This window comes from Schistocerca gregaria, chromosome 4 (genome assembly GCF_023897955.1).
Source record: "Schistocerca gregaria isolate iqSchGreg1 chromosome 4, iqSchGreg1.2, whole genome shotgun sequence".
NCBI lineage: Eukaryota > Metazoa > Arthropoda > Insecta > Orthoptera > Acrididae > Schistocerca > Schistocerca gregaria.
In genome coordinates this window covers 203,807,683-203,823,450 of record NC_064923.1, presented here as the reverse complement: position 1 = coordinate 203,823,450, position 15,768 = coordinate 203,807,683, and the positions used below count along the sequence as shown (strand labels likewise).

The following is a 15,768-nucleotide window of genomic DNA, read 5'->3' as shown; positions in this document are numbered from 1 at the left end:
GCTTTTATTAAGTTATTTAAGTTGCTTCACTACTCTGAGGAGATTTACTTCTACGTTACTCATGTTGGCAGCTGTTCATGATTCGAATTCTGGAGTATTTACTTCGTTTTCTTTTGTGAAGGAATTTCAGAAGACTGTGTTTAGTAACTCTGCTTTGGCAGCACTGCCTTCGATAGTATCTTCATTGCTATCGTGCAGAGAAGGCATTGATTGTTTCTTGCCGCTAACATACTTCACATACGACCAGAATGTCTTTGGATTTTCTGCCAGGTTTCGAGACAAAGTTTCGTTGTGGAAACTGTTATAGGTATCTCACAATGAAGTCTGCGCTAAATTTCGAGCTTCTGTAAAATATCGCCAATCTTAGGGATTTTGCGTCTGTTTGAATCTGGCATGTTTGTTTGGTTGTTTGTGCAACAGTGTTCTAACCCGTTTTGTGTAGCAAGGAGGATCAGTTCCGTCGTTTGTTAATTTATTTGGTATAAATCTCTCGATTGCTGCCGATACTATTTCTTTGAATTCAAACCACAATAGTTATGAAGTGGGGGAAGGAGCTGGCGGGCGATTTCTTCGAGGAGGGCCTAAAGAAGCTTGTGCCATGGTTCATCACATGCATTTCACGGGACAGCAGTTATGTGGAAAACAGTCAACAAGTGTATCAACAATATCCTGTAATTTTTCAATACAAGGTTTCTAAAAAGTATCAAAGTTTAATATATTTACTTTCTAAATAGCCCTGAAATCCACCAAATGACTGAGGACGTTGTCCTACTTTGAGTTGAAAAGGGTAGCATAGGCAGGTCACATTAAAACAGGCAGAAGATTGTTGAGGAAAACTTTGGCGAGGTGGCGGAGTTCTTCAAGAGAGCTTGGTAAATTGTTGGGCGATACGTGCGTGATGGCGGCGCGCGGATTGTCACCCGTCCAGCCGGTAGCGGCGTCGCATCCGGGCGCGGGCCGCGCTGCTCCAGTTGCGAGCTATATAAGCCGCCTTGCGCGGCCGCTAGGGGCAGTCATGGCGCTGGGACTGCTGCTGTTGCCGCTGCTGCTCGCGGCCACTCGCGCGAGCCAACAGGTAATCCAGGACTGCGAACTAGAGTTGGGCAACACGATTCTTTTTCCCGATTCGATTCCTACGATTCTTTCACGATTAATTCTAGTCTGCGATGGCACGATTCTTACGGAATGCAAAAAGTTCAGTGGGGTTAGAATCGAATTGTGTCATCATAAGATATGCCAGAAATAGCTTATTTATGAGTAAACATGCATATGACGTTACAAGTGTGATTCTCGATTTATACGTGTAATGCCTTAATTGATGAAAGGTCAAATGGTTTCGCTCATATCATCCTATGTTTTTCTGTGCTAAGATGTCTTTCCAAGTCCACATCACCCTTGTAATTCATAACGCAGCTGACAGCCCTCCCACAAAGCAAATTTAGCTTAGCTTTCATTTATTCTAAATACAAAGAATAGGTATTTTGCTTTTAATTTGTCTGATAACTTGCCGCTATCACTACTATTTACGTGAGAAGACGACATACTTCTAAACAATAGGATTCAATCGTATACAGGACATTACTCCACTAAATACAAAATTTCATCCAAATCGTTAGGGCCGTTTTCGAGAGGCGCGAAATATAATACATAATCCAAGTGTGTAAAGAAGGTGTGTGTGTTTTGCATTGCATCTGCAAAAAATAAGAGGCACGTATTTATTCATCATACTAGGATTTCTTGATTTTAATCGTGTGTACTGGGAGCTGTGTACTCGCTGTATATCGTTTCTGTCGTCACAAGTTCGTGTATTGGTCGTGCAAACTAAGCTCACGTCGGCGCGGTGGCTTATGGTAGCGATCGATAGTAAATGGGAAATGCCTTTATGCTCGTTCCCGTCAGCCACCACAAAGGTGTCAGCTAGGTTTTCACGAGTAATATTACGGCCCACGAACTTCGTTTGTTCGTTCCGAGCTTCCTTTGTTCACACGCATCCTCCACTTGACTGCCATCTGCTGGTCGTAATCATTCGGCACGACTCGGCATGATTCGGAAGTTGCCTTAGAAGCATAGCGTACTAAGAATCGATGAATCGTTGGAACTTGGAATCGTCACGACTCGCAAACACTCAATCGTTCTTACGATTCTTTACTTAGAGTCGTTCAAATGAACGACTCATTCACGGATCGCCACAACTCTACTGCGAACACTCGCGCCTTGCGCCAACACTCCACCGCCGCGCCGTAAACGCAGGAGCTTATTGACACTCGTGTGCGGCAGTGGGCAAACTGCGGCCACTCCAAGCCTCTCAGTCTAAAGTCAATATCAAACAACTGACCCGGCCTAACACCGACACTGTAAACTCACTTAACCTACATTGCAAAAGTTAACAGAGCCTCACGACATTTTACAGCATATCATAACTTCAAACATCAGAGCGAATGTGCAAATAATAAACAGCAAACGAGCGTCTCTCTCCACATGAGCGCTCCCAAGATCTAAGCTGTAATAGACAAAATAGTTTTGAAGGGTGCATTATACAGGGTGTTACAAAAAGGTACGGCCAAACTTTCAGGAAACATTCCTCACACACAAAGAAAGAAAATATGTGGACAAGTGTCCGGAAACGCTTACTTTCCATGTTAGAGCTCATTTTATTACTTCTCTTCAAATCACATTAATCATGGAATGGAAACACACAGCAAACAGAACGTACCAGCGTGACTTCAAACACTTTGTTACAGGAAATGTTCAAAATGTCCTCAGTTAGCGAGGATACATACATCCACCCTTCGTCGCATGGAATCCCTGTTGCGCAGATGCAGCCCTGGAGAGTGGCGTATTGTATCACAGCCGTCCACAATACGAGCACGAATAGTCTCTACATTTGGTACCGGGATTGCGTAGACAAGAGCTTTCAAATGCCCCCATAAATGAAAGTCATGACGGTTGAGGTCAGAAGAGCATGGAGGCCATGGAATTAGTCAGTCTCTACCAATCCATCGGTCACCGAATCTGTTGTTGAGGAGCGTACGAACACTTCGAGTGAAATGTGCAGGAGCTCCATCGTGCATGAACCACATGTTGCGTCGTATTTGTAAAGGCACATGTTGTAGCAGCACCGATAGAGTACCCCGTATGAAATCATGATAACGTGCTCCATTGAGCGTAGGTGGAAGAACATGGGGCCCAATCAAGACGTCAACGTCTGCCCAAACGCTCACAGAAAATCTGTAGAGCAATGAGTCGCATGTCAACACAAGCACCGAAGTCAACATTACCTTCCTTCAATTGGGCCAACTGGCGGTGAATCGAGGAAGTACATTACATACTGACGAAACTAAATAAAATGAGCTCTAACATGGAAATTAAGCGTTTCCGGACACATGTCCACATAACATTTTTTCTTTCCTTGTGTGTGAGGAATGTTTCCTGAAAGTTTGGCCGTACCTTTTTGTAGCACTCTGTATACTATTCATTGTCCATAAAATGTTCTAGCTTTCTTCAAATGGATACTAAATCGATGCGCCTTTTATTTGGTCGGGCAGGATGCGGTTCGGTTTGTGTTTCTCTTTCGGGGGCAGGGGGTTGGGGGGGTAGAGAGGCGCGAAAGTGGAGGAGCAGCTTCCCTCCCATGCTCTCGCTTATCTCTGAATAACATTTTCATTTAACCCTAGATTACTAAACACTTGAAAGGTTACTAAACACTTACTACTGTAGTTTGAACCAGCTCGCGGTTCCCGCCAATCTGGTATTCACGGTATAGGATGTAAAACAGGACATTTGTGATTATTTTTTACGTGACATACCATTGAAGGCTTTATAACTGTAATTAACTTGTGCATGAATTATGAATTATGACATTTTGTTTTAAAACTTTTATTTACCGATTATCATTGTTGTTACGATTTGTGTCATAATAATGGGTTACTTATTACAACTGCGTGTGCTTCCGCGGCCAGACTCAGTCGACATAAAAGTTTTATGGCTATGGTACCGTGTCATAATGTAAAAAACTACTGCTGCTGGAGAAAAAACAACGTTTCGGCCACGGTTGCAGCGGCCTTCTTCTGGGTCAGCAGTACTTTCAATTAACACATTCACACAATTCACATATGTGAAACATTAAACTGAATAACAAGGCAAAAAATGATGTAAAATGTAAAATAACAATTTGAAACATACAACAAATAGAAGTAAAATAAAGAAGCAGACTAATAATGAATTATTCTCTATCAGTGCATTGTGTACGGCTTATTTTCCAAAAATGGTATTTTATGAAGCAGCTTTATTACACATGGATGTATGTAGCTTGAAAACTTCTTTAATTTGTGTTGTAACAGAAGTTTTGATTTTTCAGAATTAATTAAGGATAGTGAGGTATTCTGCAAAATTTCAAACTATTACAAAATTCAATCAAACCGTTTTCAAGAAAGTTAATTACATAGCAACTTTTATATGAGAACCATATTTATATATCTACGGTTCCCTCCAAAGCTAATGTGCCAAATTATCTCTTGGCTTGTGGTTTAGCCGTGAAAAGTCAAATATGCATTGGATTATTTTGCTCCCACTACCCACCTATCAATTTTCATCAAGTTTAGTTTATTGACACTTGGGGATATTTCTTTGTTAGCTTCTTTAGCCTCGCTGCAAACTTTGTTTACTCCTTCAGTTTATACACTAGTGCTTAAAAGTATCTTCATTACGTAGTTCCATCCTGCTGGAAAACATTCTGGCACGCTGAGGCGTTGTGCCTCATGAAAGCTGAAGAGAATATATTTCAATCATCAGTGCAGGCATTTCATTAAAATGGAATTTTCGCTAACTCAACTGTAGTTCCATAGTATTTTAAATCCAGTAATAGATGCATGGCCAGGAAGTCACTCTTAAATACATGGCAGGAAGTGTCACTGTACTTAATACTAACGATTCATTGATAGGCAGGTTGAGGGAAATATGACAACCCTCTGTATCACTTGCAAGTGATACAGATACGCTTTCATCATTATTTGATGGGAGGAGAGGCTCTCACTTTTTTTTTAAGAGATCGTAACTGAAGATCTGGTTTGTGAAGAATTAATCTTTCATTTTGAAGTAGAGAGTCCACTATTGTGAATGCTTCTGGAAAATTCTACGAACTGTATAAATCTACAGCATTTCCGTAAAATATTCCACAATATTCTTCGAGAATCTACCAATCCACTTCGACCATCATTTATGTGATACTCACCCACGACGTATTCACACCTGAGAGACTGTAAGTACTCTCGATATCTTCTATCAGTCCAATCTCGTGAAAATTCTACATATACTACAATATTCAATTCAAATTTAAGAAACATTCCACATATAATTCTCACACAGAAGAACTTCATGTTCGCGGTGTAATATCTAGAGAGGCTTTATTAATTTACTGTCCACATTGTCTCATACCAAAATTATAGCTATCCAAACAGGATATTGGAATGGATGACACCTACATTCGATGTTTCAAATCTCTGCCCTCTCTTTTCTTAATAACTGATTACGAAATCATGTGGAACGAGAGCACCACAACGATTTTCAACTGCCCAGTGATGCTTAGAATGCTTCCTAGCTGATGTAGAACCAGTTAGACTCTTAGGTTTAAATGCACACTTTTCCTAACCTGTTATCGAGTAGAGAACGGCCACAGATTATGGGTGAAATGTTTGAATCAACATCACGAATCTTCAGAAAATGCAATTGTAACAGATTAACTTTCACTCAATGCATAAGGTTCACTACAGTTTCGAACTGTACTGTAGAAAAAGACGCTCATGTAATGATCGTTAACATGTTAGCTTTGCATAACATTACACAGCATCCTTCTTTGACCTGCCCATGTAGTTCAAGACTTTCTTAATATATAATAATTTTAACATATCATTTACTATGTGATTATGAATCTATCTGAAATCTTTCTGGGAGTCCTAAATATCTACAACAATTTGCTGGTATTATTCGAAACCTTCACTCCGACCCATAATTATAGCATAAGAAACTTAGGTTTTGAGATCCTCAGAATTACGCTGCCGTAGGATACCGATCAGTATCAATGGTTACTGCTGTGGAGGTCACCTTGGATTTTTCTGTGGTGGAAAGATCAGCTTCGTGAAGCCAAGAGAGAAGATACCTGAAGATGTTGGTAGCTTAAATGAAAAGCAGACGAAGCCAGATAGAAAGCCTGGAAGCCACGTTCACTTTGATTACAATAATCTCCTCTCTTCTACGTCGTGCTACAAAGTTAAAGGCCATCCAATTTCTTATGGATCCAACACTACAGCAACGAAATTTATTTCCCATATCCAAAAATCAAAGATAGCACTACTCTGAACTTGCCTTTAGAAGGAACACATCAAAAAAGTTTTGCATCATCCCGGTTCCCAGAATTTCTGAAGATAGACGTTGACTGTGGATATTGTATCACAGACACAGTCCCTATGAATGTTCAGAGATGTGACTAAAGCCGCCCAAAGATGTAAACAACCATGCATGAGTAGCTCCTATTAGACGGAGGAGGTCCGACAGCCGATCACTTATAGTCATTCCATCAGGAAGGAGGTACACGGTTCGAGTTTAGTTCAACCATGCCTAGATGGTCAATACCGTGGCTCGATCGCGTCCGCATTGTTACTTTGCGCCAGGACGGGTTCTCAATAAGGGAAGTGTCCAAGCGTCTCGGAGTGAACCGAAGCGATGTTGTTCGGAGACGGAGGAGTTGCAGAGAGACAGGAACCGTCGTTGACATGCCTCGCTCAGGCCGTCCAAGGGCTACTACTGCAGTGCATGGGCGCTACCTGCGGATTATGGCTCAGAGGAACCCTGACAGCAAAGCCACCATGTTGAATAATGCTTTTAGTGCAGCCACAGGACGTCGTGTTACGACTCAAACTGTGTACAATAGGCTGTATGATGCGCAACTTCACACACGACGTCCATGGCGAGGTCCATCTTTGCAACCACGACACCATGCAGAGCGGTACAGATGGGCCCAACATGTTGAATGGACTGCTCAGGATTGGCATCACGTTATCTTCACCGATTATTGTCGCAAATGCCTTCAACCAGACAATCTGTCGGAAACGGGTTTGGAGGCAACCCGATCGGGCTGAACGCCTTACACTGTCCAGAGACTGGAGCAAACTGGAGGTTGCCTGATGTTTTGGGGGTCATTACGTGGGGCCGACGTACGCCGCTGGTAGTCAGAGAAGGCGCCGTAACGGCTGTACGCTACTTGAATGCCATCCTTCGACCGATAGTGCATCCATATCGGCAGCTTGTTGACGAGGCATTCGTCTTCATGGACGACAATTCGCTCCTCCATCGTGCACATCTTATGAATGAGTTCCTTCACGATAACGACATGTTCTCCAAACATGAATCCTATCGAGCATGCCTGGGATAGTCTGAAAAGGTCTGTTTAAGGACGATGTATTTATAGACTACGTGACCCACCAACCTCTCTGAGGGATCTATGTCGAATCGCCGTTGAGGATTGAGACAATCTGGACCAACAGTGTCTTGATGAACTTGTGGACAATATGTCACGACGAATACAGGCATGCATCAGTACAAGAGGACGTGCTATCGGGTATTAAAGGTACCGTCGTGTACAGCAGTCTGGACCACCGCCCCTGGAGGTCTTGCTGTATGGTAGTACAACATGCAATGTGTCGTTTACATGAGCAATAAAAAGGGCGGAAATGATGTTTATGTTGATATCTATTCCAATTTTCTGTTATGTTCCGGAACTCTGGGTACCGAGGTGATGCAAACTTTTTTTGATGTGTGTATTTCGTCTCCCCCTTCTCCTTGCACCGATTTCGATGAGTGTGGGAAGAGGAGAAAAGAAAATCCATCTTCGGCATTGGGCAGGAAGCATGTTTTACCTTCCTCTATGAGTACAATAACTGTGGCTGTACTTTGTGCTTTCATACCGAGTGCCCACAGCTACAGTGGATAGCATGCCTTAGTTTCCGTGGGGTATCAGGGAGAACACTCGAGTGAGCGGAAACTGCTTCATTGCAAAGTCTACCACGAACACAACACAGGGGAATGGATCACAGAGTTCACGAAGAACTGATACAGTCCTATAGTACAGATTGGCCACGACTAAAGACATGAAGCTAAAATTACTGTATAAACCTGTTACATTTATTTCAGTTAAAAAGATTTTCTGTTTTTGTCCTTCGGCACCTAAGTCGTTTTATTTTTTCTCTAAGGAGAGGGTACTGACCTTCACAGTGATTAAAGTGGCTTCGCATTTTAATGACTTGAGGGAAGCGTAGATTGTTTCGGTCACCGCTTGGAACTCATGGAGACTGTAACTCACGGAGCCTGTTGGTGTTGAAAACAGGGTTTTTCAATACTCAGCAGTGAGCGTTCCTCACTTGAGTTGCCAAAGCTTTTGTAATCTAAAGCCGCTGCAATGTTAACTAGAGCTGTGTGAGTTAGCGTTCCCGTACCAGGAAGTCGTAGTCTCTGCCGGTCGTTGGTTTGACGCGCTCGCCCGTTATCGCCTCCAGCTTGTTACTCGCTTGCCTGGGGGCCCTGCATGGTGTTAAGCAACGCCCCGCGGGTGGCCTCAGATACCAGCATGGCTGTTCTCCTGGCTTTGAATTGAGCAATAACAGGAGACCCGACATAACAAGAATGCTTTACCCGATGAGACAGCCGAAAATGTAGGACACTGCAATCGGCATCTTCCTTTCTTTCTCTTCTTTCTTTCCTTCTTTATTTTTGTTTGAGCCGGCCGGTGTGGCCGTACGGTTCTAGGCGCTTCAGTCTGGAACCGCGTGACCGCTACGGTCGCAGGCTCGAATCCTGCCTGGGGCATGGATGTGTGTGCTGTCCTTAGGTTAGTTAGGTTTACGTAGTTCTAAGTTCTAGGGGACTGATGACCTCAGATGTTAAGTCCCATAGTGCTCAGAGCCATTACTTTTATTTTTTTGAAAAACACAGGTTATTCTGTGCTCTGCATCTCTTCGTGTTATTCGTAGTTGCACCACGGCGAAAAGGACATATTCGCATGTTACTCAAGATGGTTTCCGCTAATCACGTAGATATCAGTCCGGCCACGAGAGTGCTCGACGATACCAAATATGTTCCAAAAAGCAGCGCGCATGTGCGATTTTTCAGAGCGTAATATTTTGGGTTCCATTGATCAAAGAGATAAGGATTAAAGGGTTTGGATAGCTTTTGACCTAGCGACGATTTGTATACCTATCGGAAGAACAGGCACACTGCGGTTATCCATTAATACTGGACCAAAATTTAACCACTGCACACTCTCTCCGGCCAACGCAAACTAAGCAATACGTTGGCTCTTTTGCATTCGGCGTGGTCTATGGTGGTCCTTAGGCGGTGTATAAAAGCACCATTGGTCAAGGGTGGTGCCACTGCGGTAACCGCGAAAAATCATGATTTTTTAGTACCAAAACTACCAGTTGTGGGGATGGCAACCTCAATACTTTCTGTGCAGGGCTGATCATCGAGATTTCTTCAATATGTTCTTAAGATGATATTCTCGGGGAAATACGAGACTTTCATCGATATCATTATTTGTTACCGAGATCCAGGGGTTCAAAGTTAAGGTACATGTGCATGTGATATCCGGTCTGAGGAGTAAATGTACACTCTTGGAAATGGAAAAAAAGTACACATTGACACCGGTGTGTCAGACCCACCATTCTTGCTCCGGACACTGCGAGAGGGCTGTACAAGCAATGATCACACGCACGGCACAGCGGACACACCAGGAACCGTGGTGTTGGCCGTCGAATGGCGCTAGATGCGCAGCATTTGTGCACCGCCGCCGTCAGTGACAGCCAGTTTGCCGTGGCATACGGAGCTCCATCGCAGTCTTTAACACTGGTAGCATGCCGCGACAGCGTGGACGTGAACCGTATGTGCAGTTGACGGACTTTGAGCGAGGGCGTATAGTGGGCATGCGGGAGGCCGGGTGGACGTACCGCCGAATTGCTCAACACGTGGGGCGTGAGGTCTCCACAGTACATCGATGTTGTCGCCAGTGGTCGGCGGAAGGTGCACATGCCCGTCGACCTGGGACCGGACCGAAGCGACGCACGGATGCACGCCAAGACCGTAGGATCCTACGCAGTGCCGTAGGGGACCGCACCGCCACTTCCCAGCAAATTAGGGACACTGTTGCTCCTGGGGTATCGGCGAGGACCATTCGCAACCGTCTCCATGAAGCTGGGCTACGGTCCCGCACACCGTTAGGCCGTCTTCCGCTCACGTCCCAACATCTTGCAGCCCGCCTCCAGTGGTGTCGCGACAGGCGTGAATTGAGTGACGAATGGAGACGTGTCGTCTTCAGCGATGAGAGTCGCTTCTGCCTTGGTGCCAATGATGGTCGTATGCGTGTTTGGCGCCGTGCAGGTGAGCGCCACAATCAGGACTGCATACGACCGAGGCACACAGGGCCAACACCCGGCATAATGGTGTGGGGAGCGATCTCCTACACTGGCCGTACACCTCTGGTGATCGTCGAGGGGACACTGAATAGTGCACGGTACATCCAAACCGTCATCGAACCCATCGTTCTACCATTCCTAGACCGGCAAGGGAACTTGCTGTTCCAACAGGACAATGCACGTCCGCATGTATCCCGTGCCACCCAACGTGCTCTAGAAGGTGTAAGTCAACTACCCTTGCCAGCAAGATCTCCGGATCTGTCCCCCATTGAGCATGTTTGGGACTGGATGAAGCGTCGTCTCACGCGGTCTGCACGTCCAGCACGAACGCTGGTCCAACTGGGACGCCAGGTGGAAATGGCATGGCAAGCCGTTCCACAGGACTACATCCAGCATCTCTACGATCGTCTCCATGGGAGAATAGCAGCGTGCATTGCTGCGAAAGGTGGATATACACTGTACTAGTGCCGACATTGTGGATGCTCTGTTGCCTGTGTCTATGTGCCTGTGGTTCTGTCAGTGTGATCATGTGATGTATCAGACCCCAGGAATGTGTCAATAAAGTTTCCCCTTCTTGGGACAATGAATTCACGGTGTTATTATTTCAATTTCCAGGAGTGTACTTTAATTTAAGTCCCTTTCAGTGGTCACACAATATTATTTACATTTTTACGTTAGACCCTTCACTTTTCATGAACTGACGTTGGCAGTATTGCGTGCCAGGAGACAAGAAGTGCAAATAAAGTGTATTATATGGATAGTACCAACAGCAGCGATTCATATGAGAGGCGTTCCGTAAGTAATGCAACACATTCTTTTTATCAATCACTTTCGGTTGAAAAAATGCGGTTTTTGTTGTAGGGCATTCGTAGAATATCCCCACATCAGCCTCCACTGTTTTTTGAAGCTCCGATATGTATCTGCGCTATACCTTCGAAATGGCGTCTGTAACGGAGGTGTGTTCCAAGTAGAGAGCTGTCATTGAGTTTCTTTTGGCGGAAAATCACAGCATTGCAGTTATTCGTAAGCGCTTGCAGAATGTCTACGGAGGCTTGGTGGTGAACAAAAGCATGGTGAACCGTTGGGCTAGGCGGCTGTCATCATCGCTACAAGTTCGTGTAAACTTGTCCGACCTCTCGCATGCCGGCTGGCCTCACACAGTTGTGTACGTACAGATACTCTCATTCGAGGTGATCGACGATTCACAATCAAACACCATGCTACTCAAGTGGATGTCTCTGTTGATAGTGCTACACACTCGTACAGCGGATGTGGTACACAAAGGTTTTTGCCCGACCCTCGCCGTCTGACCATAAAGAGCAACGAAGGGCTATCTGCACGGAATTGCTTGAACGTTAAGAGGCTGATTGCGACAATTTTTGTCGAAAATCGCCACAGGCGATGAAATAAGGGCACATCCTTTCGAACCACAAACAAAATGGCAATCCGTGGAGTGGGACCACACCATCTCTCCTCCGAAGAAAAAGTTGAAAGCCGCACCCACTGCTGGTAAAATCACAGAAACGGTCTTCTGTGACTGTGAAGGGGTTAAGGAGTCACTCATGGCGTAACGATCAACTCTGAAGTGCAGTGCTATATCCCCAGGAAACTGAAAAAATGACTTCAGCGTGTTCGTTGCCACAAAAATACAAACGATCTTCTGACAATGGAAGGCCTCACACACGTCTGCGCACCCGAGAGGACGTCATGAAACTTCATTAGACTTTTTTTCCTCGTCCATCCTACAGCTCGGATCTCGCACATGCTGGCTTCCACTTGTTTGGCCCAATGGTGGATGACTCCTCGGGAAGCAGTACGTGGACGATGAGGAGGTTATTGATGCAGCAGGACGTTGGCTCTGACTTCGACCAGAAGCGTGGCACCATGGGGGCATACAGAGCCTACCAGTAATGTGGCACAATGCTGTTACATTGAACGGAGGTTATGTTGAAAACAACCAATTTGCAGCCAAAAGTGTGGGGAATAATATGGTGTACTGGAATGCTGAAGAAATCTTACTTCCTTTCAGAAAAATATGTGTTGCAGTACTTAATGAACGCTCCTCGTACATAATAAATAGAAGAGGCGGTTTGGGGTGAGTGGAAGGCATGCAGGTGATGCTAGTAAAGCTATAGGGGTGGGTCGTGCCTGGATAATTCAGTATGTAAGACCATGTCCTCGAAAGACAGGGTTCCGGTTTCGACAGATAGCTTGAATCTGTCAGGAAGTTTCAAAACTGAGTTTATTCCGCTGTAAAGTGAAAGATTCATGACGTGCAAGCACATACATCCTCAAATGTTGAATCCCGCTTAAATTAACTGTTGGTCATCTTTATATTAAGATTCTTTGCAAGTAAATGTGGGTCTGGTCCGCGGTCCATGTGTTAAAGTAAATGTATTTCATGGCTCACCTGAAAACAAAAAACGGCTCCATTCGGAAAGTCCCTATCCACAGTGATTGACTCTCCCATGTCCTCGGCCATTTCACCGACACGTAGGTGGCAGTCAATTCGCGGTCGATCTTCATACAGAGAGGTTATCTTCGATAAGACAGAAGTGGTGTTTGGGTTGATATACTGCGTCATGCATGATTCCCAATTATTGCTACAGTCGAGGTACATTTCGCCTCTTATTCCGATGGGCTATGAACTAGAGGTGTGCGCTGATGACCAAACTCTGAGCTTCTTTTAATGCCTTTCGTTCTTTTTGAAAATGAATCCAGCGGTAACCATTATAACGATATCACACTTTTGCACGGCGCGTTAGAATTTTCTACCTCAGGATGTAACTGGAAGCTTTCTATTTTTAGGAAAGACACGACTTTCTATATTCCTTAAAGGAAATTTACCCCCACGTGTCCTTTACACCGAAGAGTTGTTTCTGGAGTATGCCAATAATGTGCTCTGTTTTACAAATATCATGGCAGTGAACCCTGGCTGAGTGCGTCGTTCTCATTGTAAAGACCTCACCTTAAATTTCTGACGTGATATTCGTTGGCAGATGATTATGTTAAATAAAAAGCCCATAATTCTATTCATATCTTGGATTTAATACGAGGGCTACAGAAAGTAAGGTCCGATCGGTCGCGAGATGGAAACCACAATGAATACAAAAAATGTGTTGTCTGCAGCAGTTTGCTACATCTTCCAGCTAGTTCTTTACATAGTCCCCGGTCCGACTTGGTTCAAAAAATCGAATTTTTTTTAAAATTGCATTTTTGGATCCATAAAAGTGTTTATAACCCACCCTGAAACGGTTTTTTCCGAATACGGAAAGGAAATGTTTGTTATTCGCGGTTGAACAAAAAATGTACCTGGCTGAAATCGGCCTTTTTCAAGCACCAGTTTTTTTTCGGGATTTTCGACTTTGTAGCCACGAAAAATTATTCAATGTGCTTGCCCAAGGATCAAGTGATCAATTGATCAAGGAGCTTACGACCTACTACGGCTTGGAAATCCGACGGCATTCCAATTCGGTGGAACTGATGAAGAAGGCAATTTTGGCATCGTACTTCCAGAAGTCTTCGACGGATGACCACCCACAACACCAAAATTGTCCGGCTGGGGAAACAAGTTGGTGAAAGTGGCGCAGTGCAGAGGCTACCGGACATCTGGACGAACATCAACACGACCAGCTGTTCTCCAAAGAAGTTCAAAAAGTGATTCATGCAATCTACGAGGCCCTTTCGGAGGACGAGTTATTGTACCGGTGCTTGGGAGGAAACACACAAAATTCAGATGAAAGTTTGAATGCGTGTGTTTGAAAGGTAGCCCCCAAGCATTTGCATTCTGGTGCGAAGACTGTGGAGACTGCGTCTTTCCTGGTAGTGAGCAGCTTCAACGAAGGGTATTCAGCAATTCTGAAGACCATGACAACGATGGACGTCCCCCTGGGACACTATTCGACGCATTTCGCCAAACATTCGGATGACCACCGGATTCAAGCGGCCGAAAGCCGCTTGTCGCCGGCCGTACGAGCGGCTCTAGAGCAACGCAGGATGGCCCAGATCGAGCAGAACGCCCTCTATGAGGAAGAGAAAGGACTAGTTTATGGACCCGGAATAGCAGATTGAACGTAAGTAGCGTAATGTTGCATTTATATGTAGTCAAAACTTCAAATGCGTTTTTCTCGAAATGACTTTTTCTTTATCGCGCGGTATGGTAACTTAAAATCTACTGAACCGATTAGCATGATTGTTTGTTTTCGACGAAGCTAACTACATTGTCTAGAGGTTGTACCACTTTTATTCCGATCCATCAACTATAAATATTTTTACTTGGCCGACGAAGTCGAAAAATCGATGAAAAAACCCTATTTTGTTTCAAATGGCCACCATTTTGTTTCCTATGATCCAAATAACTTAAGCGAGCTCCAACTCCTAAAGAATCTTATATACTTCGCTAACGTCAACTTCTGCCACGTCTCTACCCTGGACTGCACTTCGTTGTGTGTGCCAAAACGTTGTCTTCATAGCCAACGGCTCATGTGAGCAGAGATGAAGTTCAGAGGGAGCCAAGTCCGCGCTGTATGGTGGGAGATCAAATACTTCCCATTAAAAACGGCGCCTGAGCGGCCTCGTTGCCCCTGCAGTGTGTGGCCGAGAATTGTCACGAAGAAGTAAAGGGCATGACAGGTACTTACATGCGGTTGCATGACATCTGGCGAAGCCTCGCAGCAGGCACCCATACTTGGCGGACGACGCTATTGTTCTAGAGAACTTTCCATACTCACTGTATGCTCAGGAATGAAATGAGCAACTTAACGCGATCGACAGGCGTACTAAAGACACTGCCTGACACGTCTGTGCAAGGGTTCATCGTATTTTCACTGTGGTTTCCATTTGTCGACCCGTCGAACCTTACTTTCCTAGTAGCCCTCGTAATTAGTATGAATCACTTAAATTCTTGGCGCCAACTGTTAATGTACAGACCGAGTACCAACTGCACCATATTTGTCAGTTACGTTACACACCTCAGTGAAAAATGAAAAAAGCGCAATGCTTCGGCTATTATTCACTTATGACACTCTTGAGCCGCGCGTCGCTCGTGTTCGTGCCATCTCTTATTTAACACCCTGTTTTTAACGTAGTGTCGCCTCGTTATGTTAATTTTCAATTACTGGTGTCATTGAGTTGCTTCCTTACTTGCCCGTGAGCGGCAGCAGCAGCGCTTATCGATGTAAGCCCCGCCGTATTATCTTTGCTGGTCTGCTATTACTTCCCAATCGTCGTTTGTTGTTAGTTCGGACCTGGTAGTGTTTGAGTTGGCACGCGGCACAAGTTCAGTCGGAGCGCGGCAGCAGTGAGGTCTGGA

General features: G+C 44.7%; 1 protein-coding gene across 1 annotated transcript in view; it reads left to right on the top strand.

Annotated features, from left to right (window-relative positions):
- The first annotated feature begins 975 nt into the window (after positions 1 to 975).
- Positions 976 to 15,768, top strand: part of LOC126267981 (serine protease 48-like) — a 165,957-nt gene continuing 151,164 nt past the window's right edge. The window contains exon 1 of the mRNA XM_049973327.1: positions 976 to 1,075. Coding sequence (XP_049829284.1) covers positions 1,016 to 1,075 — 60 coding nt within the window. The 5' untranslated portion in view covers positions 976 to 1,015. The remainder of the gene's footprint in view (positions 1,076 to 15,768) is intronic.